The sequence below is a fragment of the Arvicola amphibius genome, chromosome 4 (genome assembly GCF_903992535.2).
Source record: "Arvicola amphibius chromosome 4, mArvAmp1.2, whole genome shotgun sequence".
Classification (NCBI taxonomy): domain Eukaryota; kingdom Metazoa; phylum Chordata; class Mammalia; order Rodentia; family Cricetidae; genus Arvicola; species Arvicola amphibius.
Window position 1 is genome coordinate 149,348,477 of NC_052050.1, and position 26,225 is coordinate 149,374,701.

Consider the following 26,225-nt stretch of genomic DNA (forward strand, 5'->3'; position numbering starts at 1 on the left):
GCTGAGACTGCTCTGGTTTGCATTTGCACTCTTCCAGTGGTTTTTGTGTGGTGCAAGCTTTGTCCCCAATGTCACAGATCTGGGAAATGGTAGGACCTATCATTTGGGAGTCTAGCCATAGGTCACTAGGGGGCACTGCACTAGGAAGGGATTAAAGTAGCTCTCCTGGGACCCTGGTTAGGTCTTCCAAGAGTGTTGTTATGAAGGAGCAAGACTGTCCCCTCCTGGTCTTTCTGGTTTCTGTTTCACTATTTGATCTTTACCTTCCACACGAGCTCCTGCAGTGATAACCTGTGATGTCATGTTGCCAAGGAAGCTGTCCATCATGCTCTTTAGACTTTGAGTTTCCCAAACTGTGAGCTAATTGAGCCCAGGTTCTTGCACATGCTAGGCAAGACCCTGCCACAGGCCCACTCCATTGAGCCTAATTACAGCTCTTTCCTTGCCAGAGAACCCACCCTCTGGGCTTCTGTCTTAACAACAAAGCCAGACTAATACAGAGGTCAAAGAAATTAGAGGATGTCAGTACTGGACATTACCACGTGAAAGAATGGAGATTTATTTCCAGACAACGTCAGGGAACAAGACAAGTCACAGAGGGGTCAAATTTATATTTGGTTTCCCTTACTCTGAAGACAGGGAGGTGGAAGAGAAGGCAAGGGCTGCCTTAGGGTCCAGAGGAAAAGGTGGGAATGGAGATGGAAAAGACCGGGTATGGCAGGGTCCCCAGTAATCTAAGCACTTGGTAGGCAGACAGGAGGTTCACAAGTTCAAGGCCAGTCTGTTATACAACAAACAAGGGCAAAGAAAAGAACCTCCTTCCCTTCCTCTGTCCCATCTGTCAGAACAGTTACAGAATTTTGTTTATCAAGTGAGGCGATATGTCCAAAGAAACATAAAATTAATTTTAATTTCTCAGGACAGAAACTCACTAATGAAAGGGGATGGGGCCACTCAGTTCTGCGTACCATCTACTAGCACCTTCAACAAGGAGATGCTGTTGTCAAGGGACCAACATCAGAGCCCTAAGCTGCAGGCAATTTCTGCACAATATATGTGTTTTCCTTTCTCCTTGCACTTGCAAAGTGCAAGATGACTTTCCTTTCAGTCTAAAAAGTAATGAAGTTAGTCAGAGAGAGAGTTTAATGTATAATCAACCTGCATGGCTGTCTCACAAATAGACTTACTTTCCTGTCAAATCTCATCATTCAAAAGACTAAGGGGGCAATTAAACCTTATAAAACATTTGACATTACACACACACACACACACACACACACACGTATGTGTGTGTGTGTGTATGCATGTGTTAATGTATTTTATTAGGACAGCAGAGCTTTGATTTGATGCCAGACTTTAGGGATTGCATTGGAAGTATATCCAACATTAAGCAACAATGTTTCCCAACTATAGAATCATGACACACTGTAGTGTTAGACCCAGAGATCCTCTGCATTCTGAGCACAGAAACAGTAAGGATTCAGCATCCTAGAGGTGCTTCAACCATTAGAAGTGAACATCCCAAGACAGGGTAAACCTCTCACAGGTATACAGGTATCTTTCCAGACACTTGTGCCTACAGACCACCGTCAGGGCACGACCACAGCACACTGATATCAACGGTCCATGTGAAGAGTGGGTATACGAAACTGTGTACATGAAATAAGAACCATGCCCCTCCAGGGGAGGCTCAAGGAGGCTCCTGGAGCTGTTGTTGCTAACAGCCACTAAGTGTGGGTGACATAAAAGGGAGCCCAAGGGAGAAGAGCTCTATTTACCCTGTCTTCCCTCAGGCTGACTTCTTATGGCAGAATGGGCTTCGCTAAGCAGATTTTTGCTACCAGGGATTAAACACAATAAGAAACCCTGACCTGAAAGAGACCCCGGCTGGTCAATTAGAAAAGAATGAATTTATATTATGTCTGGAGACAGGACAGTTTCAAGGTTTATCTATCTCTGTGGGTCAGCTGGGAGTTTCTTGTCTAGAGTTAGTCTTAGGTTCTCTGAGATGTCATGATTTGTAGAATGGCTACTGTATGAAGGAGACCTTCGTTTGGAAATGGCTGTCTTCACATTATTGTATAAACAATGATAGTCTTTCCATCTCAAAAATCAGTACTAGTCTTTGGAGAGGAAAAGCAGACTCTTTAGTCATGACACTCTTGGGAGACATGACTGGTAATGATAATCTTTGATTCCGGGCTTTCTTTTTCTTCTTCACGGTGCTGGGGATGGCACTTAGGGCCTTGTATATGCTGGCCAAGCACTTCACCACCAGACAATACCTGCTGCCCTAATTCTAGTTTTCTTGTTGGCCGAAGCAGCTGCAAACCTAGTGAGGCAGTCTGTTTGTAAATACTCTGAAACCCTGAACAGGAAGGTAGGCTCAAGCTAATTTGGAGCTATACCACTGCTGGCTATTAAAAGGCTGGAATGTGCAGGGGCTACGGGGATGAGTTAACTCTGTGCTTGCAAGCGCTGGCTATCTGCTGGGTCATTCTGAGCTCGCAAAAATACTAGAGAGTGCTGAGATGTGGCCAGCGATGAACAGAAATTCGCATTCCCAACAGGCCATGCTGCTGCTGGGCTGCTTCTGAAGAGTTAATGTCCTCTTTCTCAAGCAGCTCATGGCTTCTCAGAACTTTACTTTCAGTAAAACTGGCCACTAGATGTCACGTTCCCCACCCTGAAATTTCAAGACACTGCCCCCCAAAGAAACTAATTGATTCAAAAGCATTACATGCAGTGCATCCATGCACATGGCTGTGATTACACACAGCATCTCCATGCACATGGCTGTGTCGTCCTCCCCTGCCTCTTCCTGGATTGCTGACCTTTCAGAATTGCTTGTCTTCAAGCTTAGAAAAAGATATGGTAACAAAATAAGGAAATTTTATTTCTAATAATTAAGCCTTTAAAAAAAAGTTCCTAGTCTAATTTTAAATTTAAATGTTCCCTTCACAGATGACCTTCTCCTGTCTCTGACATTTGCAAGCACATTTTACCCAGAAAAAGGGGAGGGAGGCATTAGGGGTTCATTTTCCCTCTCTAGTTCCGTGTTTCAGAGTGAGCAAAGGGAAGTCAAGATCCTCATTTGCAGTAGGCTTGTAGACTGTGGTTCTGAGCATAGATCTACACTTTGGGTTCAGGACATCTTCCTAGTTCCTGACTCCCAGAACTTCATATTCAGTTTAGCATAAAAACATTCTTTGTACAAAAAGAATAAAAATAATTTTTGTCCTAAAGCTATAGACTGGGTCAATTAATAGCTCTCATCATCAGATTGCCATTTTAAAAAGGAAAATAAAATTTTTGAGTGCCAAGGAACACACACACACGATGATGTAGGAGCACAGCCTTATTTCTGAGGTGCTTAACTGGGCCATTGGAGATGCTAATTTACATACAAGGAAGTCGATGTTCAAAGGGCCAAGTGCTAAGCAGCAGAGCTAGAGCCCTGGCTGCTGAGTCTCCCTATCACCCTAAATACAGTGTTTTAGACAAGAGGCAAGGGACAAATACTTAGAAACCAGGATTCTAGCCGCTTAACTAATGACTGTCTGTCCATCCCATGCTCCTTCCTAGCTGGAGAACTACATTCAAGACAACATGAAGAAGGAGATGGTGGAGATCCAACAGAATGTAGTGCAGAACCAGACGGCTGTGATGATAGAGATCGGAACAAGCCTGCTGAATCAGACAGCGGCCCAAACTCGCAAACTGACTGATGTGGAAGCCCAAGTAAGTGACAGACAAAACCCCCTCGTGTAGCAGCCAGTGGACCACATGCCTGCGGCTGGCTGTGCAGTAGAATAGTGGAAAGGTACAGACACTGGCTGTGGAGGAAGGTGGTGGCTTCAGAACTGAGGAATTAAGGGATAGTTACAGTTAGCAACTGGGGCTAAATTTAATTTATCCTATTGGGGCCCCCTAGCAATATGCACAGCTTAATATGCTAATATAAATGTTCCTTCACTGGCCTCTTCTACACTCCAGATATTATTTTTCATTTCCAAGTTCTTCTGCTTTGTATATTTGAGAAACAGAAGCCATGAAGCAGACAGCTGGAAAGCTTGCTCTTAAATCTAACCCTGGAGTTAACTGTTAACCAAGTGTGTATCATCATGCTCTGAGCTATACTGATCCTTTAAAAAATCAACAGAGGGCCTCACTATAAACTACCCCCATATTCAGCATGCCACCTGCTGCTGTAACTAAGAGGACCAACTGCTAGACCTCAGCACAAGACAGCATGACTTACAGGAGAGTAACCACTAGCCTCTCCGCCCCGAGACACTGCTAGCATGGTGACAATTCTCTTTCAGAGTCTCTCTAAAAAAATGTTTTCGTAGAGAAAACAAAAGATCAAAAACGTCTATAAAAATCGGAGTAAGGAGTTATTTGGTTATCATCCTTCAACAATATCAGGCATTCAGGAACAATGTAAAAAACACACGTTTTCCACAGATTACAATTACAGATTTAATCCTCCTTGTTAATACATACTAACGTGATGAGATATAGTAGTTTAAAAAGAAACAGTGTATCTATTTAAAAACCCAATTGATAAAATGGTTAAGTCATATTCTGCAGCTTTTGACAGTAACTCTGGGGGATGCCAGGCTCGTCCAAAACATCCTTAATCACAGCAGAGCATTTCTTGTTTTTTTTTTTTTTTTTTTTTTCTGATTCAACAAAAAATAACGTTAGGACGCAGACCAACTATGCAAACCTTTGTGACATCCGGTGTAAGATCACAGGATTTAAAAAATGCCACTACGAAGTTAGACATCCTATGACTGAGGCTAACAGGAAAACAGGCTAGGGATGGAGAGAAAACAGCTGCAGAGTCCAAATAAACACATCAACACAGGTGAGCCCCAGGAAGGACATGGAGAGGCTGACTTAGGTTCTCTGTCCAGTTGACAGCAACTGTTGGGCACCGACGGATGGGAGTATGGAATAGGTTCCATAAAATACAAATATTTCTGGTTAGATGCACAACTCTTCTAGACTGGGGATATTAGACAACCATATGTAGCTGGAGGTCTGAGATCTTAAAGCCATTACCTGCCCTGGACAACACGCTAACTCAGAACCTTGAGATTTGTTGAGCTTTACGACCGCTTTGGGAAGCTGACGTGATGGTCGGTGATATGTGTCAGAGGGTAAAGGCACTTGCCACAGAAGCACGAACACCCCAGTTTGATGTGGTGGTGCCCATCCATAAGGTCAATGCTCCTACAGCAGAAAGGGACGCAGGAAAGAGCTCCCCAGATGATGTGGGTTGAATAGCCTTTCGTACACATCACAGCAGAAGCAAGATGAACCCTGCCTCAATAAGGCAGAAGGAGAGAACCAAGTCCCCATGGTGTCCTCTGACCACCACACGCGTGCCACGACATGTACGCGTCTCCACATATATACTCCTCTTTTACACATACATGTGTCATTCCTGTGTCAAGTGGGTTCTACTGGCATCTTTCTCTGCCTCCCCAAAACTGTCCTCATTCCATAATTCTCATGGATTAAAGAGGAGACCAAATTGTGCCATTCTGAATGAATATATTGGTACTGAATGTCTGTAGAGAGAAAACAGGGCCAAAGCTGTGCTGATGGCATTGCGACCACAGGCCAGTCCTCTGCTCATTTCCAGGAGCATTCTGCTATGACCTCAGCCAGGCTTGACAAGGACCAGACATGCCCGGCACCTGCAGTGAGACAGGCCAGGGCTGTGGTGATGACAAGGACCCCCACAAACAATGATTCTTTTTCAAGGTCCCTGGTTGCTGGGCAACAATTCAGACTTCCATTAACAGGTGATATCACATCCTGAGTGACACCACACAAGGATGTGAGTAGTCGATTCTTCCTGCTGGGAGGCAGCCAGGCACCAAAGAGCCCACACAATGGCCAATGCTGGCTTCCACTGGATAGTGAGATTTCATTATTCCCTAATTGGTCAGAAAGACTTTTAAAATAGGAACAAGAAAAATAGAACAGAAGAAAGAAAAGGCTTAACAAGTGGGCATAAGCTGGGAGACGGCCGGCTAGCAATGAGCTTCCACCGCCACACAGGGAGGCATGTGACTGTCCTTTTGTCCACTCACAGACATTTTTGAGCAGAGGAAAATTACTTAAAATAAAATTATTAGATTTATTTAGTTTGCATGCATGCATGCACGAATGCATGGTGTGTGTGTGTGGGTGCACGTAGTGTATGTGTGTAGGTCAAAGGACAATTTGCAGGAGTTTGCTCTATCCTGTGTAGTCATCTGGCTTGGTGGCAAGTGCCTTTCTTCACTAAAACATTTAGCTAGGTTGAGGTAATTTTTTATTCATTTATAAGTTTTGATGTATAAAGTGGTTATTTAATATCACCATTTGTTATGTTATATAAAATAATAAAATGTTACAGAAGGAGAAACATAATATATGATTTGATACTAGGTGCTTTCCAGAGCTGTTACTTGTTTACTATGAAAGGACTTAATAGATAATACAGTTAGGTGTGTTCCATGATACCTAAATCTTTATGGACATAAAAAAATTAGCCAGGCCCGGATGGGGGAGGAGTACTCCAGGCCCACCTCACTGAGGAGCTACTGGCAGTCAGCAGCTGCTGGGCACTACAAGATCTCCTGCGCTGCACCAGATGGCCCCACACATGCTCATATGGACTTGGTTGGTTATTAAAAAAAAAGTTGGGTGGAGGCTGTTTGGGGGGAGAGTTGGAAGATGGAAATGGAGGCTTAGCTATGATCATGTTTTATAGCATAAGACAAGAGAAACTCACGTGTCAAAACAAGACAGCTGAGTTAATGGATAACATGCTTTCTGATCAGTTTGATGACTGAATCAAGAAAGGGCATATATTGTACTAATCAAGACGGTAGGCAGTAATTCTCTTTGTTATATGCAGGTATTAAACCAGACGACAAGACTCGAGTTGCAGCTTCTCCAACATTCTATTTCCACCAACAAATTGGAAAAGCAGATTTTGGACCAGACCAGTGAAATAAACAAACTACAAGACAAGAACAGGTACTTATGCTATAAAATACTTGAGATTCAGAACTGTACCTTTTCCAGCCTACCCATGACTTAGCTCCCCCCAGATGATGGATTTCTGCCTGGAAAATATATGGGTCAGAAGATCTGAGAATAAGAGGCAAGGAGAATTTAGAGAAAATTTCTGAATCGACCCAACACTTCTGATTAGTCTTGAATTTTGTTTTTCCTTCTGGCCCTTTAAAGACTCTGGAAGGAATCTTTCAAAATTTCCTCAACATATGCAGTTTAATCTACACAAAACACTAGTGGGGCTGAGAAGTAACACAGTCCGAGGCCTTTAATATCAGCCTCACTACATTTCTTGGCCTTTGGGGGTTCTCGCTACATAATCACAGTTTGCCTGAAACTTAGCATGGAGACCAAGCTAGCCTGCTTTCCTAGTGCTGGGATTAAAGGCATGCACTGCCATGCCTGCTGGGGACCTTGTTTCTTGTGAGATGAAGCACACCAGGAAAGCTGGAAGCGAGCATCTGTTTCATTGTGCAATACTTTCTTTTTAAAAACCAACGGGGAGGGCCAGTGAGGTGGCTCAGCGGGACAAAGTGCATGCCAGACAAGCCTGACAACCTGAGTTCAATTCCCAGATACACACAAAGGTGGAAGGAGAACCAGCTCCACAAAACTGTCCAAGGAGTTCCACATGCCACAGTGGCATGCGCCCACTGTCTCCACACTTGCTTGCTCGCTAGTTCATACGCACCAGTAAATACGTTCAAAAGCTTATGATGAAGTAAAAGGAAAAGGTAATGTGAAATATAATTTTGCCAATATTTAAAATAAATATTTAAAAATCTCAACATAATCTATATGAGAGTAAACTGTTTTCATCTATTGGGGGCCACCAGGGAGTAGCTTTACAATCTATGTGGTGCTCACTTCTTTGTTTTCAGCTGAGACCGCGTCTGACACGGAGAGTGGTCCTAATAGCATATCTCAGTCTTAATCCAGAACGGGATGAACACGGGCTCACCACATCCTCAGTGTTAATGAAAACCTAAGCTGCAGTTATTCTTCTTGTTCTCTGAGTAGCCAGGTAGACCCTATCTTTTATTTATGAGCTTGAAAAGCAAATAGAGTTTTTTCCTTACTGGAACAGTTTTCTTTCCTATTTGAAATTTCCCTATTGCATGGTAAGAAACGAGAATTTGAGATGCTAACTGAGACGCTGCAATCTTAGCTTCCCTTGGCAAGGCTCCTGTGGATGCTGGTGGTGACTCTGACTTGCTGTAAGCACCCTGCCTCTCAGAGAGGCAGCACTGCTCAGTTTGTTGAACATGCTCTCTCTGGTGCTGATGACTGCTTCTTCCCAAGGCTTCAAAAAATCAGTCAATATGCTCACAATGCTACCCGGTGTGTTCTCTGTAAACTCTCCCATCATCCAGGATGCATAGGGGATTGGATCTATAATTCACTTTGGACACCAAATCCATCGATACACGAGTCCCTTATATAAGATGGGGCATAGCCTTCATAATCCTCCTCTATGGTTTAAATTGTTCCTAGGATGCTTACAGATAATACCTAGCATGATATAACAACTGTGCTCACAATGATGCTGTATTATCTAGGGAGTAATAAAAAAGAGGGGGTATACAAGTTTAGCATGGGTGCACCCTCCCCCATAATTTCAACCCAGTGCACTTGACTCCACAGATTCAAAGCTGTGGCTATAAAGGGTTAACTATTTACCGTCAATGTTTGCCTTTTTTCCTAGACAAGTCTGACTCTTGCTCCTTATTTTATATCCACTGTTGGAATAAACTTCGCTACACAAAGTCAGCTGCTCAGAGAACTGCTTTGAAATACATAGAAACTTAGACTATATTTTAAAATTTATTACAGGATTTGGTGAGATTTCTTTATAAACCAAGTTTTTTTTTTTTTCTTCAGTGAACGTGTTTCCAACCACAGTGTAGCTGTGGCTTCTGGTAATTCTTGCTTAAACAACCCCTTGCCTTCCAGCCCTAATTTAAGCCCTTACATTTCCCTCAGTTTAACTGACCTGGGTCAATAAATAATGTGCCTTTTCAATAAAATAATTTTTTGAGTTTATATTTAAATCTTGAGGTTTCTCAATAAAAGCACCTTACCACACACATCTACCAAAGTGAAAAGTTTCTCTGACTCACACCAACAGTGCCAACAGTGCTCCACAACTCTCACTGCTAAAAATCTACCTGCGGGGCCTGTGTCAGAGCTGCCTTCCCAGGGACAGGTACACAAAGGTTGATTTCTCATAAAAAAAAAAAAAAAAAAAAAACCGAAAACAAAGACCGTCAATAATGAGAATCACACGGAAGGAACAAGAATCTTACGAGTTGCACATACTGTCTTCTCTTTTGTTACAAATATGGGCTGGAGTAATAAAGTTTCCTCATCAAATACATCACAAAATTTCCTTGATGACGTCAGATCTCTTGATGGGTGTTTCCTGTATTCAGTTCTGACCAGCCTAAGATTTTAAAAAATCTGATGGGAAAAAATACGTGATATTTCACATCCCACAAATGACTTCTCAACAATGTTCAAAAATTTCTTCTAAATAAAATTGCTTTCTTTATAGATTCAAGCAAAACTAAAAACACTTATCAGGATCAGCATGTCTCCCCAAATCAACACCATCGCACCTTTAGATTCACCAGCAGAAGTTAAATCTACTGTGCGGTCTTCATTTTATGTTTCTCTTTTCTTCTAAAACTAACTCTGGGGCCGTGTAGCCGTGCAGGTAAAGGGCTCCGCCATGAAGCACATAGCCACTGATTCTACACAGGTACAGAAGGCCCCAGTTTAGAGTTAGGTTCTTCCAACTTCCGTTCACCTCACTGGCAATAGCAATTACCACAAGCCTTTACTGCAGGTGTCTGTTCCTGGAAGGAGTTTACATAATCCTATGCACTTGGAATTGTTTTCTCATGTTTAATGTTATGGGAATGAGTTCCTGTTAAAAATCAGTATACTCTTAACTGAACCTATGAGTGGTAATGCATCTTTATAAAATGAGATTAGAAAGAACTATAAAACAATAAAACCTTTCGGAACTTACATGGCATAACTTATCAAGCAATTTTTACAGGGTTTGCTCAGGCTGTGGTGCTGAGCACCTATGTGAGATAGGCTAACTTCCCAAAGAAAGGGATCCACATTAAAAAACAAAAACAAACAAAGGGAAAGGGGGCTTAGAGTAAGAAGATCTGCATTTGAGTGTGGCATCATCAGCCACCTGGGTGTGTCTGTAGGCATATGATTTATTGTGTTGAAATTTACTTTTGTTCAGTTAACTCCATGGATGTTAGATGATAATGTTGATACTGGAAATAATATTTCCTAAGTGTCAGCTCCAGCCTGTTTATACCTGTACATGCACTTACTCCTTGGACCAGCCTCTTGAAGTTGGTAATATTAGCCAGTTTACAGATCAGGGAACCAATGCACAACTGAGTAGGTCACTTAAACTTATAAGCCAGAGAGTCAGGATTTAAACCTGTGTACAATATTTGTCATAGAAGAATACTTGCCACATGGTACTGAGAGAGCAGGTGCTGTTATTATGATTAATATTAGAATGTAAATAGTTTAGGAAAAAGGAAACACAAGACCTGAAGGTCTAATTCAAACTCCCTGCTCTCAAGGAAAGCACTGTGCAAGCATGCCATGAAATAAGAACCAGACAGTATTGGTGACACTCACAGTCTAGGGCTGAGGCCCAGTATATTCTTGTACAGATAAGACTGTATATTCTGTCAGGTTTACACACATACATACATGTACACAATATACCTAAATACCTTACCATGGCAATCTGAAAGATTTTTGGGGGGCTGCGAGAAATCTCCCTTAAACTTAAAACAATTTTTTTAAGATTCTTATTTTTATGTGTATGATTTTTGCTTGCATGTAGGAATGTGCACTGCATGCATGCCTGGTACCTGTGGAGGTCAGGAGAGGGGATCAGATCCCCTAGAACTAGAATTAAGGAAGGTAGCTATGCTTACCAGTATATACATTCAGAAAATGGAGTTATGAGTTATGAGCAGCCATAGGATTGCTGGGAACAGAACTAGATCTTCTACAAGAGCAGCTAGTGTGTCTAACCATGGAGCCATATCTCTAGCCCCCAGATCGCTCCACTTTATATTGCATTTTAACCAAGCAGAAGTCCAAGAAACAGAAAGATTTATTAGTTTTAGAAATGACGAGATCTTACCAAGCACTTGTCTGGCAATGTCCCGAGGCCTCTGAAACTCCCTGTGCTTACAAACACCTTTCCTGTTAGTTTCTTAGAAAAGAAAGTGCTGGCCATGGAGGATAAGCACAGTGTGCAGCTGCAGTCCATGAAAGAGCAGAAGGATCAGCTCCAGGTGCTTGTGTCCAAGCAGAGCTCAGTCATTGATGAGCTGGAGAAGAAGCTGGTGACGGCCACCGTGAACAACTCAGTCCTTCAGAAGCAGCAGCATGACCTGATGGAGACGGTCAACAGCCTGCTGACCATGATGTCAACCCCGAACTGTGAGTGAACCTCCTTACTCCCAATGCCTTATGGTTAGCGGACCCTCAAAACTCCAACAGGATCTCTCTTAGGTGTTTCTTCCAGTAGTAAAGACTCTCAGCAGAGGCCCAAGCACAGAGGAGGAGGCAAAGAATGAGGAAAGCATGCATTATCATGAAACACTAACTCCAGTTTGTTTGTGTACATATTCATGTGTGTTCATATTCATGTGTGTACATATTCATGTGTGTGCATATTCATGGGCACATGCATTCACGTGTGTCTAAGCTAGTGGTTCTCAACCTTCCTGATGCTGTGACCCTTTAATACAGTTCCTCATGGTGTGGTGACCCCCAATCATAAAACTATTTTTGTTACTACTTCATAACTGTAATTTTGCTACTAATCTGTGTTTCCCAATAATCTTAAGTGACTCCCATGAAGGGGCTGTTTGACCCTCAAAGAGGTTATGGCCCACAGGTTCAGAACTGCTGATCTAGAGGTTGAAAGTCGACCTCTGGTATCGTTCATGTTGTCTTTAGGGGCAGTCTCCCACAGGAACCTGGAGCACAGAGTAGGTGAGGCTCATCGGGCAGGGAGCTGCAGGGATCTCCTCCCCTCCACCTCCCCAGCGCTGAGATTATAGGTGTGCGGCCATGTCTGGCTTTGTTTTGGATGTGAGCTCTGGAGATCAACCTCAAGTCCCCACGCCTGCAAAGTAAGCCTTTACCAACAGCTACCACTCCAACCCTCAAAGACAGTTCTGATTCAAGGCTGCGAGGTTCTCATCCTGAGTTAGCTCCCTCGTCAGTCAACCGGAGGAGGCTTGCAAGCTATTAAACTATAGTGAGTCTTTCTTTCTTTGACTTTCAAATGGGAAAACTGCCCTGGGCCCATAGGAAGGCTAGACACAGGTGAGGGCCCCGTGTTCCCTGTCACTGATGTACGGTTGGTATCATGGCAGCACAAGCTCCTATCTCTTTCCATTCCTTTAAATATATTTAGCCTTCTTCACTGCCACTTTTACTTGTTAGATTCTTTTACATATTGAGGGAAGGGGAGATAATCTTCAGTCATTAGTTAAAGATGGGATGTACCATTCTTCTTTGTAGTGTTTTTCTGTAGGATTTTTTTTCCTAACTGAATTTGACTTTATTTATACTGTGGTTTATTTCACGATGTTGCCTCACTTGGTGCTTGGCAGGTAGAAACGGCAGGTGGGAAAGAATGGGGGTTGAAACAACCATGGCAGAATTAAAATCTGAAGGAATGTTATAAGCCTGCAAGGTGTGAACTTGAAGAATTTAAACACACAAACAAATAGGCATTGTGCTCCCACAGATGTGCAGGCTATTATGCACCCCCAAAGGACACTAAGTATGCCCATTCAATACTGGATGTATGTGTGGACGTGGTGCCTGTGGAGGCGCATGTGTGTGCGCTCCTGTACATGCAGGGAAAGGCCCAGAGAAGATGCTGAGTGGCCTGCTTCAGCACTCTCTGCCTTCTTCTCTTGAGACAGAGTCTCTCACTGAACCAGAGCTAGGCTAACAAGCTATAGAAATCCTTCCATCTCCTGCCCCCAAGCACTGGGTTTCAGGTGTGTGCTGCCACACTGGGGATTTTATATGAGTGCTAGGATCTGAACTTTGGTTCTCAGGCTTGCTCAGCAAATACTCTGACCTAACTTGGAGCCCTCTCTTCAGCCTTCCATTTAATACTCTAAAAGAAGATTAAAGACTTAGCCTCAGACACACAAAGAACAACCAGTGTGTACATTCTGACTTCAGTGAGACAATCAGCAAAAGGGATCTGGGGTTGATGGTAGAGGAATTGCTGTTTCAGGGGCACTTTCCCTTTGTTCTTTTACCATGTTTGCTCAAGTCTAGTCAAGAGGGGATTTTTTTTTAAAGGAGTGGTTTATGACAGCTCATTATGAAGTACCCACATTACACATAGTTGGCTTTAAAAGGGAGGGAAGCTGGCAAGGTTGCTCAGTGGGTAAAGGTGCTTGCCACCAAAAAACCTGTGTTAGAATCCTAGGACTCTCATGGTGGAAGGAAAACTGACTCCTGCAGATTGTCCTCTGACTACCATAGCCACACAGTGGCACGTCTGTGAGCACATCTATGTGTACACACACAAATAAATATATTTGAGTTATTTGTACTAATTTTCCAAAGTGACAGGAAAACATGCTTCAGGAGTAACTCTGGGGCAAGTACAGTCTGTCCCGCTTACACGAGAACAAATGACTAAGTATTGAATAACAAGCTTCTCTCCATTCACAACGCCACTGAAATGCTCCGCTGCTTTTTAAACACAGCTAAGAGCTCTGCTGCTGTCCCCGAAGAAGAGCAAAGCAGCTTCAAAGACTGCGCGGAAGTCTTCAAGTCAGGCCTCAGCACCAGTGGCATCTACACGCTGACCTTTCCCAACTCCACAGAGGAGATCAAGGTAAGAAAGGACACCTTACAGCAGCCATGGGGGCTCCCCAGAGTCACTGCAAAGGCCAAGGAACCCCTGAGCACCCATTCCTCGTGCCCTTCCCAGGCACACATTGAGGGCCCTGCCGTTGCTGGGTACGGAGTAGGGATGTTGAGCATGGCCTGCAGCTCTACCTCTCTCTGTAAGCATGTCCTGCTGAAATGACGAGTACAGTCGATGTCCCCCACCCCACCCCCAACCCCAGGTGCTGGCATCACCTCATTCATTTTAATGAATATCTCATCCCCATACTGAAGTTGGATTAGCCAGAGTCTGTCCTTTAACCATCTCCCTAAGCAATAGTTGCACTCCTTCCTGGAGGAATGCACTGAGAACACACCTAAGGCAACTGTTCTGAAGGGACTAATTTGTACACACTTCCCTTCTTGTCATACAAACTGCAGAAAGATGTGCACTTAGCAGCCAAAGTTGAGTAAAGTCAGTCACTTTTTCTGAGGCAGGAGGATCCCTTGAGCCCAGAAATTCAAGGTTAGCTTGATAACTGAGACCCTTTCTAAACACTATGCCAAAACAAAAATACTTTTACTGCTTTGAAAGATTTCTTTGGCACTACTAGTCACTTTTTCTTTAGACGGCATGTGGGCTGAGCAGAGCACACACTACCAGGCCCTGTAGCATCAGGCCTGCTCCACACCAGGACTTGCTCATAGGGTCCCCAGGAAGCTCAGGCTCCACAGCTCATGTCAGAAGACTATGACCCATTCAATGCAGTCCAGAAGTCCTGAGCACACTGTCCATGGGTGCAATTCTTTTTCCACTCATATGGGGGAGTTCAGTTCAGTACCTGTTCTATCTGCAGAAAGCATTCAGAACCCCAGTCCTATCCAGCAGGGCAGGTTAACTAACACACAGGCAGAACAGGCCATCCACAAGCAGTCTGGTATACCAATGTACCCCGAATAAGCCCAGGTAGACTGTATTTCAGATAATCACTTCCTGTAACTTCCCTGAGAGGTCTGAGAAGGTAGAACGACATTGCCCAAGAATCAGTGCGAAGGGTCATGTGAATGCTGGACAGCTGTACATGCCCCTTGTTGTCAGGTATGCTTGCACCTACAAATAAGAGCAGCTACGCCCTGAGCCAGCATCACTTCAGAAAGTGCATGGGATGCTGTGTAAAAACAGAAATTTCAGAGGCTCCTGGAAGCAGTATCTTTTGGAACTTAGTATTATCTTCAGAATTTAGCATGCTATCAAAGAAAAATACAAGCATTTAAGTGTTTAAAGATGTGGAATTTGAAACAGTAACATACACTTCGATTATGAATTGAAAAGTAAATACTGTACTATTTAGGATAATACTTTGCAAAGAAATCTCTCTAATTCATTCATGCTGCTTTAAACCAACCTTGGAAATTGGTTAATGTCCCTGGTGGCCTAGAAGCAGAGCACCAGGAGGAGGAGGGAAACTGTACAGCTTGCTGCAGATGAAAAATCAGTCACCCCAGGCTGAGCGTCTCCACCGGCTCTGCTACGCAGCTTGCAAGACAGTTCTTTGCATTCTGGTGTCTGTCACCAGATGTCTGCCTGCTCTTGGCTTGGAAATAACGGGGACAGGAGCACCCAGAATGGACAGAGGCTATGAGTGCACTGTGAACACTGGAACAACACTGTCACACGGTCACACTACTCTTGGGATGCTTTTCTGGGTTAGTGCCATTTCCTACCAAACACCATGCTACCCACAAAGATGGAAAGAGCCAGCACTTTGGATTATGTGTCTAGGTCATGCTTAGACACAGATTTATATTCCTCTTAGATATTCTCAGTGAGACTGGATCTCTTTACACAGCAGGGGACAGTAAGTTTTCACAACCTCGATTTCTTTTCTAAAATACCCGATCTATGGGTGGTATGACGGCCTGATGGGTAAATGCTGTTCAAGCCTGGTGGCCTGAGTGTGGTTCCTGGATCAAAGGATGGAAGGAGAGAATCAACTCTCAGAAGTCATCCTCTGACTTCCACTTGCATGCTTCCCCTCCACACAGAGACATGCATAGAGAGACAGACCGACACACACGCACGCACGCACGCACGCACACACAGATCGTACATATGCTAATAATAAAGATTTAAAAAATTGAAATAACTGGGCTGTATTGTGCTGTTACCTGCAAACGTCCTTGTAGACTTGAAGTCCCATAAGTGACAATGTGACCTTGTGTTGCTGACCTGTCACCCCACCTATCATGGTATGACAGACAAAGCATAACGCCAGAAATGGCCCTGGACAAAATAATACATGGATCCTGCACAGAGGTCACAGCAGACATGGTCAACTCATTCAAAGGAAATAATGCTCACATCAAAGGCTTTAGGATTGCAACTTTACATTTGATTCATTTAACTAAGGGATGAGCACACAACATTTACATTAGGTTTTCATGTATATAGGATACACAAGGCAAAAGGGCATCCGTGAGAAGCACAGGCACACGCTTTGCTAGTCAGACGCACAATTGCTTCCTTCCCCAGATTGCTCAGGCTAAGACTCCTGATGCTCATGGATGTCTGCTATTCATTCACTTCAACATGGCCTGAAGCTGGAGCACAGCACTTAACTCAAGCATCACTGCTGAAAAGCTTCAGGCTCTGGGTCCTCGTGCCGGGCCCAGGCACGCAAATCAAAAGCACCAAGCGCCTCCAGGTTTGTTGTAACGGAAGCGGGCATGTCTTGACTGAGTACTACTGCCTTTCAGATCTTGGTCTGATCCTTGTCGTTATTATCCCTGAGCATCTCCTGGCTATGTGGATACTCTACTAGAATACTATCTCTTGCACAAATTTCACAGCCCAGTGAACCGTGATTCTCTGTTTTCCACAGTGCTTTGTTCTTCATTTCTTAAAAATCTGGACAAAGTATTAAGAGAATGTTCTAGTAACTTTGTCATGGTCACTAATGGAGTCAAAGACAAGAAAAACATGGTTCGCATAATTTATTTATGTACTAGCAGTGACCCTCAAAGTTGGGAGTTATGCTTCTGACTCCCACGGGGCAAAATGGTCCTCTAAGCAGGAAAGAGACTTCTTTAAATACCACCCATCAACCACCTCCCTTGTAAGGATTCTGACTCCACGGAATCAGATGTTATTAGGACACGGTGGGCTCACTATAAACATTTCTTCCCATCTAGCAACATGCCACTCAGGATGCTGGGCAGTTAACTTCTGTGCACAACCACTGGGTCAACCCTAGTGTAGCTAGTTCATCAGTGTGCTAGGAGTTTTAAGAAGAAATACTGACACAGTGGTACAGCACTGGCCAGTTGATGGAGGACCTCGTGAACTGACTTCAGCGTGGATCTGGGCTAAAGGACTTTTCGTCTGTTTACAAAAGGTCCATGCTTTTCTGCTTTGGGCAGGATGAGCATGATGTCATGGAAAAGAGGTGATGGCAGGAATTAGGAAGACATGCTCAAAGCCTGCTCCCCACCACCAGCCGGGTGTCCAGAGTGTGCAGTGGTGGTGAAAATGCAAGGGACACAAATGACAGTGGCTAATTAACAAACACAGCATCAGTACGTGGCGGCAAGTGGGGGTTCCTTCAGCAGACCTGTTATATGTATTTGTCTGATTTCACTGAGGAAGTAATCTCCTTGTAAGTAAATACAACTTTGTTTCACCCCAGTGTCAGTAGGGCAGGCGACATGAGCTCAGAGTCTTCATGGAGAGGGAGAATGGTGCTGGACAGACACCTCCACAAAGCAGCCCACTAACGGTCTCAAGGTCCATGAATGCCAGAGGCCAGCAACATGGATTCTTGGGGGCTTGGTTCCTTGTAGGTAATACAAACAAAGAGGATGAGAGGCTCTCATGACTCTTTTAGCTCTCGTCCCTAGGATCCTAACTCACAAATATAGAGCAGTTATATTTAGGCTAACCCTGGCAAAATGGTCTCCTTAGTATGCAAAGACGAAGAATATTCATAACTGGTTGTAAACCTTACTATTCATACCATGTGTGCTGTAGGGAAATTATCTTATTTTCTGGAAAACTTTTGTTTTTGGTACTACTGTAATCTTATAATTGAAAAATATTATAATCTTATTTTCAAGGGTTTTTAATTATACAATAAAACTCCAGCTGAGTTGAAATTAGCATGCAAGTCCAAAGAATTTTGTGTTCTGGACAAAATTTTTTAAGACCACTGAGGCAGTTTAAAAGCAGAAATAAAATACCGGGGAAAAACGCCACGGGCAGCAAGGGAAGTGTGCAGAAGCCTGAACGCAAACCCCGTGTTGGAGCTGCCTAGCCAAGCTGGGTCACACGGTGCTGGCACTCCAGAACCCCCAGGCCCTCATGGGCAGGAATCCACCAATAAACGGGAGTTTTCTGCACACAATGGAAGTCCCACAGCTCCAAAGCATGGGAATGTGATGGGAGGTTGGTACTTGTAGTGACAGAGCAGTAACTACGGAGTGGACGTAGCTGGCAGTGAGGGTTGTCAACGCTGTGAACACAAGTCTCTGGCTTTCTATGTGTTGCAGATGTGGGATCTGAGGGGAATCTGCCAGTCTCCTGATCACAAGGAGTCACGCCCCAAAACAAGTCTGGGGTGGGACTCTTTGGCCAGAGCGCACGACGAGGAATCCACTTTTCACCCGTGTGTCATGTTACCCTGCTGCGTGTCGACCATCACCATTCTAAACACTTCCAGTACACTCTAAGAATCTGACAATTTACCCCAAGTTACCACAAAGCCCCTGGGAACAGCCACGCGACGACTGTGTGCTTTTTCCTGCAGGCCTACTGTGATATGGACACGAGTGGAGGTGGGTGGACAGTCATCCAGCACCGGGAGGACGGCACCGTTGATTTCCAGAGAACGTGGAAAGAATATAAAGAGGTAAGGAGCGTGCTAAGCTGCTGTAAAAAATACTTTCCTCCAAAGTAACTGAATGAGATATAATACAGAGCACCCCGGGCAAGCTGCTCTGTTGGAGGCTTAGTGTCTTAACGGCATAATTAATTAATACTTAATGGCAGAAACGTCACTATTATAGTTACATCCCAGGGTGCCTAGCTGAGTTGAGCTATTACATTTATATCTCTGCTCATGGTCATGTCAGTGGCTTTAAATATTCCTTCTGAGTTTCCTTCTGAGAACAGCTCAGTTCCTTAAATTTGACCTTTTTTAAATTTATTTTTATTTTATGTTCATTGGTGTTTTGTCTTCATGTATGTCTGTGTAAGGGTGTCAGAAACCCTGGGACTGTAGTTACAGACATGTGTAAGCAGCCACGTGGGTACTGGGAATTGAACCTGGGTCCTTTGGAAGAGCAGCTAGTACTCTTAACCACTGAGCTATCTCTCCAGGCCTAAACTTGACCTTTAAAAATCTATTTCCTGAGCAGGGCAGTGGTGGTGCACACCATCAATCCCAGTACTCAGGAGGCAGAGGCAGGCGGATCTCTTTGAGTTTGAGGCCAGCCTGATTTACAAAGCAAGTTCCAGGATAGGCTCCAAAGCCACAGAGAAACCCTGTCTTGAAAAACCAACAGCAAAAATCTATTTCCTGAGCTGGGGACATGACCCATACATAAAATTCTTGTTATGTAAGTGTGGTTACCTAAGTTTGAACCCTCAGAACCCATACAGAGCTTAAACATGGTGACCTTCACCTGTAACCCCATGCCAAAAGGAGAGACAAAGACACGTGAGTTCCCAGAACCCAGTGGGCCAGCTAGCCTTGTATGTGCAGTGGTGAATGAGAAACAAGGTGGAAGGCTAGAGCTAACACCCGAGGTGTTGGTGACTTCCACAAACACACTGTGGTTCACATTCACCCCGTTCTCTCTGTTTCTCTGTCTCTCTCTTTCAAAATGAATTAAAATCTTCCCTGTGTATAAGACCTTACATTTCTAGTAGGGAGTAGCATATGCTGACTGCACGATAAGCAGATGGATTCCAGACACAAAGAACAACCAGCAGGCTAACTGAAGTGCTCTTGGCCGCAGGGGTTCGGGAGCCCTCTGGGAGAGTACTGGCTGGGGAACGAGTTTGTCTCACAGCTGACCAACCGGCAGCGCTATGTGCTGAAGATCCAGCTGAAGGACTGGGAAGGCAACGAGGCACACTCGCTGTATGAGCACTTCTACCTCTCCAGTGAAGAGTTCAACTACAGGTATGGAAGCTGTCACTGAGAAAAATCCAGAAACCAAGAGCCACGCTCATCCAAACAAGATACGGAATGCTCCATATTGCACTGCTCTCTCTTAGAGGCACTGCACACTTCTCTAGCTTTAAAAAGTCTAGCAATATAACCCCTAGTGTCGCACTTGTCTAACATGGGCAAGACCCATAATTCAGTTCCTAGGATTGCAAGGTAAGGAGACAGATGAGAGATGACAGACAGAGAACAGACTTCTAATGGTGGTTGAACAACATGCAGGAAATTGTGAGGGCAGCTTTGCAGCTGTTGCTTTCCTGTGTGTGCATGGCAGACAGCATGCAATTCAGAGCCCCGTGTAGAATTAGGGAGCGTGAAATAGTCCTTTGATATACATTTTGTATAACAGCAGACATGCTGTTTCCTTCCCAAAGGTATTAACTTAGCCCCCACCCCCTTTTTTGAAGTTTAAATACTTGTGTTTGATTCCAAATTAAAGATCAGAAAGCACACCTGAGTCACAGTGCCTCCTTAGCTTTTTGGCTCATCCCCCCTCCCCCCCCCCACCATCTGACGACAGTAACCAAATGCTCCAAGGGCATGGGCAACCCTGACTACACACTCTGGCTGTAAAGCATGGTGAGGAGGAGATCAGCAGGACTTGGTTTTCTGTGTGGACGACCAGAGCCATGCATGAGGTTGTGGCTTCAGTGTGCTCTCAAATCCAGGTTCCACAGGGGTGTGGGGCAAGAAGTGTGGGATGGCAGCACCAAAGAAACAGACGTAAGCACAGCTGAGCACAGGCATCCCAAGAATGTGGGCACCTGTTGCCTGTGTTCACAGAGCACTTAGCAAACCTACTGAAGCCACAGAGGGCAAGTGACGCACAACAGGCACTCCACAAACAAAGCCATGGCCCACAGTGCCACCTCCACGTCAGTGGCGCCCAAGCCTGTGGAGAGGAAGCCTGACTAGGACGTCTTTGGCTGGTGTCCTGTGAAGGTCACAGTGGACAGCACAGGGAAGCCAGCTCAGAGTCTGGGGCCTGACCTGAGAGCTACGTGCTGCCCAGAACAGCCTGCTATTTACAGATGGTGGGTGAGGATTCAGAAGCTGTTTTCTAAACAGACCAGGCCTAATGTGACTTTGGAACAGTTGGGGAGGCACTCGGAACGGGGAGATGAATGGGAGGAGAGGCACTGTCCCTGTCCCCAGCAGGCCCACCTGACCGCAGAACCTAACAGTCACGACTCCGAGACACACGTGCTCCTCATTGTGCTAACTCCAAACTAAACATTGCCTCAACTGGCAGCAGCTAGGAATCTACAACAGAGGAATTAACTTTTTTAAAGATGAAAGAAACACAGAAATGAAGAATTAGCTTGTTTACACAAGGAGACTTTACTAAATGGGTCAGCACCCTTGCACACTGACATAATAAAAATATGTTAAGCTGAGGTTCCTTTGGAAATGCAAACACAGTTTGAATATGCTATTTGAAAAGAAAACCACTGGTTTTGAGGCTTAATTTACTTGGAAATGTAAAACAAATACCCTATAAAAACTCGCTACAGTCATTAGCAGGACGATAATATGGTAGGTGGAGCATGATACAACTTAGAGTGACTGAGGCAGACACCTGACTGTGCTTCTTGCCAACGAGAAAAGGCAGAAAATTGAAAGTGCATAAGAAAGGGGTATGTAGAGATTGGATAATTAGTCGTAATTAGTCGGTCTGCCTGCCTGACACCCCCCCTCGCCAGGATTCATGTAGCCCAAGCTGGTCTTGAACTTTCTATGTAGCCAAGGATGACCTCAAACTCCGTATCCTCCAGCCTCCACCTCTAAATGCTAGGATTATAGGCATGGGCACTGTCATGGCCAGTTCATGGCTGCTCTTAATAACAGATTTGAAAGAATGCACTTGTATCTGGTAGGTTTCCAAAGGATTTAAAATTGAACAACCTTTCAAATAGTGAATAATAAAAATAGCTTTCTCTCTTATATTACTTGCCTTTGAGGGACACTTAATGAGTCCCCTGAGCATTGACCTTTCAAAGAAGACAAGAGACTGAAAAGGAAGACAAGCCTTAAGGGGGGGCTGCAGCTGGGTAGCACATATCCGGCCTGCCTAGGCTTAAGGAGAAGGACCGGAAAGAAATGTGTTTCAGAATCCCAAATACCTAAGAGTTAAGATTCCACACACTGCATCTGGTGTCCTGGGTTTGCCATGAGCACTCACTGTATATACCTGTGGCAGAGCCCTGGGCAGTGGTCCCTCCTCTCTGCCTGTCCCCACATGAGATTCTGACAACTGAATCCCAAGGTGCTTGTTGGCAAGGGCAGAAAGTTTTACAAAGAAGAGTATGTTTAGGGGCTCACAGGATACTTCCCGGTCACCACTGCAGGGATTCCCCTTATGGCACGTCGGCCCAGAGCCTCTTCTGTCTAGATCTCATCATGTCATGGCGTTTAGCATGCTCGTCTCCCAGAGCTGGGCACTGGCGTGCCAAGGCACCAACATGACATCCTCACAGCCTCGCTACCATGTGAAACCCAGCTCTGGCCTGCCTTGCACCCTCTGCCCACAGGCAGTCTATGACAGTGATACAATAGTTTACAGAACTGTATGTTCTAACTGGGCATGCTGTACATGTCTAAGTCCAGCACTTGGGAGGCTTAGGCAGGGGACTGCCACAAGTTCAAGGTCAATTTGGACTGTACAGTGAGTTCCAAGCCATTGTGAGCTATAGTGTACAACCCTGTCTCAAAACTAAAACATTCACCAAACAAATGATTACGCTGATCCTTTCCCTTAGACTTCCCTTGTTGGCACAGCTGCCTGCTGCCAGCCACACTTTGGCTATGATCAGGTGTCTGAGCACGACACTGACTCCCTTCCTAACAGGGAACAGTTTATATACCAGCGTTCAGAATCAAGGCAAAGTAGCTGCAAGGATTTACTTTCTATACAGCACCAGAGATCTATCCCAAACTTAAGACCTGCTCTATATCTCCTAGTCTCTCCATCCTAACTCCCACCCATTCAGAACACAGAGAGAGTATCCGGGCATTCCAGCATTCCAGAACCCATTCCACAGGGACTGTGGTTAGGGGTCTGTAGGGACACCGCTTTGTGCTGCAGTCCCCTCTCACTCCCCCCTGCATCCTACAACCGCTTCTATTTATCTGGAGGCACTAGGAAAATGAATACAAAGCCCACCAATCCCTGCTGATACTGATGCAGCAATGTGTTGAAGTTGTCATGAAAACATCTCTCTTGGTCGGAGGGTTTGATGATAAGTTGGTTCCTGTTTATACCAGTGCAAAATATTTTGTACAGAGTAGGCACTGGAGTGCACTAGCCGGACCGAGTGCATTCTGTAGAATGGAATTCTTCACCATGAGAAATTTTCCACTATGGTGAATCAACAACCCCAGCCAGTGACAGTTTTTATTTTTTCCTTTGCACGTTCCAGGATTCACCTTACGGGACTTACAGGCACCGCAGGCAAAATAAGCAGCATCAGCCAGCCAGGAAGTGATTTTAGCACAAAGGATTCAGACAACGACAAATGCATCTGCAAGTGTTCCCAGATGCTCACGGGAGGTAGGCAACTCTTCCTATTTGTGTTGGCGAGGAGCAACTGCAGAGCCTAGAAGGCTGGCCGTGTGGTGCTCAGATTGGCCTGGGGACAGTGGCCTTACTTTCATGAGAAGACATGCTAGCTGGATATCAGTACATTTTTTTTTCTCCTTTTGGCCCATGTGTGAAGTGAGAACATGACATGGAGCTGGAACTGTCACTAGGCCAACAGTGTGTTCTCAGGAATCTCTGGAGTGAGCCCGGGGAAATTAAGTGGATATGCGATATCCAGCAAGCTCTCCAGAGGCTGTGCTCATTGACCAGATGAAAGGGGGATGATTTAGCTCCATCTCACTTCATTTCTGTTTAATTGAACATCCGGTCAAGGACTTCTCAGCTATCTCTTTCTTGTCATGATTCTTTTTTTTTTTTTTTTCTTTTTCTTTTTCTGGTTTTTCGAGACAGGGTTTCTCTGCAGTTTTTTTAGAGCCTGTCCTGGAACTAGCTCTTGTAGACCAGGCTGGCCTCGAACTCACAGAGATCCGCCTGCCTCTGCCTCCCGAGTGCTGGGATTAAAGGCGTGCGCCACCACCGCCCGGCTTCTTGTCATGATTCTTATACATAGCAAATGATTACAACAGAGAGTGGGACGGGGAGAGCTCAGTGGGTAAGGGACCTGACACATAAACACGAAGACTGGTGCTCAGGTCTCTAGGATCCCTGGAAAAAGCGGAGTATATGGTGTGCTCCTGCAATCCTAGTGCGGGGGCTTGAATTCATGAGTTTCAGTTTGGTAAGAAACTCTAGCTCAGGTCTGGGAGATGGCTCAGCCCATAAGGTGCTTGCTGTCAACTGACAACCTAAGCTTGATTCCTGGGCCCCTCGTGGTGGAAGGTGAGAACTGCTTCTTCCAAGTCATTTCCTAATCGCCACAGCAATGCTGCGGCGCGACCCCACCATAAGTAAATAAAATTTAATTAAAAAATGAAAGGGTAGGTAGCTGCTAAGATAAGAAAAAGATCTAAGGTTGACTCCCATGTACTCGTCAGTCAAGAATCCTCTGTCAACAATAACAACAAAATTTATTTGCAAAAATGAAATGAAATTCAGAGCTTGAAATTCCACAGAAGAACTAGGACCCTGGAGTTCTTGGGAGAACAGAGTGGCCATTTGGTGGCATGAGTTGTCCCCATTGGTTGTAATTATTCAAAGGAAAGAATGCTACTGAACTGATTTCAGAAGAGGCTAGACGTTCTCACCTCGCTGCAACAATCCTCTTTAAAATCAATGACAGGGGCGGTGGGTTCTGGGGCTGTGACACACCTAATCCCAAGTCCTGCTGCCATTCCCACACTGAGACCTCTCTGGAGAGGCTGGCTGTTTCCAGACCACCCGTGTGCTGCTACTCCAGAGAGCAGGAGAACTGCTTCATAACCAAGGACACAATCTATTTATTTACCTAGTTCAAGATTTAGGGGCTGAGAATGGAGCTGGGGAGGAGGCAAGCAGCCAGGGAAGGAAAATGGGAGGTCTGGGCTGAAAAGAGGCCACTTTCCAAGCCATGGGCGGGCCCATGGGGAAGCTGGCCTGTGGAGGAGATACTGCAGGATAGGGGCATGGATGGTATCTGAAGGTTGAGGCAGATCTGTTACTGACACTTCTCCATCTTCCAAGGGTTTTGTACACAGAGTCTTCTTATAGACCTCCATTTATCAGAGTCACCAGCCAGGACTGTCTCCAGCCGGGAAACAGCTGCACTCCATAGGAAAAAAAAATTTTTAAGAGAAGCTGCCCTACTGTGTCCCACTTGCCCTGAGATAGCATCTTAGTTGGTATTTCATCTACATTCTTTACTATCAATTCTTGTCATTGTTTTCTGTATTTAAAGACAAACATGAACACTATCACATAATTTCATGTAATTAGTATCTTTCCCACATGAGGCTTAGAGATGAATTCAGATTAGCACATCATCCACATTACTGCTTCATATGCAAATCCTATCACCAACTATGCTCCTATTTGTGGGATCCAGAGTGACCATGAAGAAGGTCCTTGCTACTGCCTGACTCTCCCTTAGCACTTCACCTTAAAGTTTCTTTTTCCCTAGCTCCATGGAACACTGGGCACTTGGCTTCTATTCCAACCAAAACAATCTGATGGAGGGGAGTGGGAATCATTTGGTCCATCCTGCTGTTAAGACTCCTATACATATATACCTCCAGCTTCACCATGTTTTCACCTCACCAATGTAGTCATGGATGACAGACAGGCTTCTCACACAACACTGACCAACATTTCTCCATGTTGCAAGGCTTCTGCACAAAAGGAGCTAGAAAGTGTGTAAGAACACATGCAACAATGAAACTGTGACTGCATAGGTGTGAAGTGTGTGTCTGGGGAGTAACAAATCAGTGTGGCTCTTCTTACACTGTGAGGGTGTGTATGCACCTTCTTTGAAG

The 26,225-nt window shown here is 44.7% G+C and overlaps 2 protein-coding genes across 3 annotated transcripts in view; one reads left to right on the plus strand and one right to left on the minus strand.

Annotated features, from left to right (window-relative positions):
- The window catches only part of Mcph1 (microcephalin 1), a 194,349-nt gene that overhangs the window by 84,122 nt on the left and 84,002 nt on the right, over positions 1 to 26,225 (minus strand). The window lies entirely within an intron of this gene.
- Positions 1 to 26,225, plus strand: part of Angpt2 (angiopoietin 2) — a 46,940-nt gene that overhangs the window by 19,811 nt on the left and 904 nt on the right. The window contains exons 2-8 of the mRNA XM_038328317.1: positions 3,586 to 3,741; positions 6,923 to 7,044; positions 11,348 to 11,580; positions 13,887 to 14,017; positions 18,813 to 18,914; positions 20,026 to 20,192; positions 23,657 to 23,787. Coding sequence (XP_038184245.1) covers positions 3,586 to 3,741; positions 6,923 to 7,044; positions 11,348 to 11,580; positions 13,887 to 14,017; positions 18,813 to 18,914; positions 20,026 to 20,192; positions 23,657 to 23,787 — 1,042 coding nt within the window. The remainder of the gene's footprint in view (positions 1 to 3,585; positions 3,742 to 6,922; positions 7,045 to 11,347; positions 11,581 to 13,886; positions 14,018 to 18,812; positions 18,915 to 20,025; positions 20,193 to 23,656; positions 23,788 to 26,225) is intronic.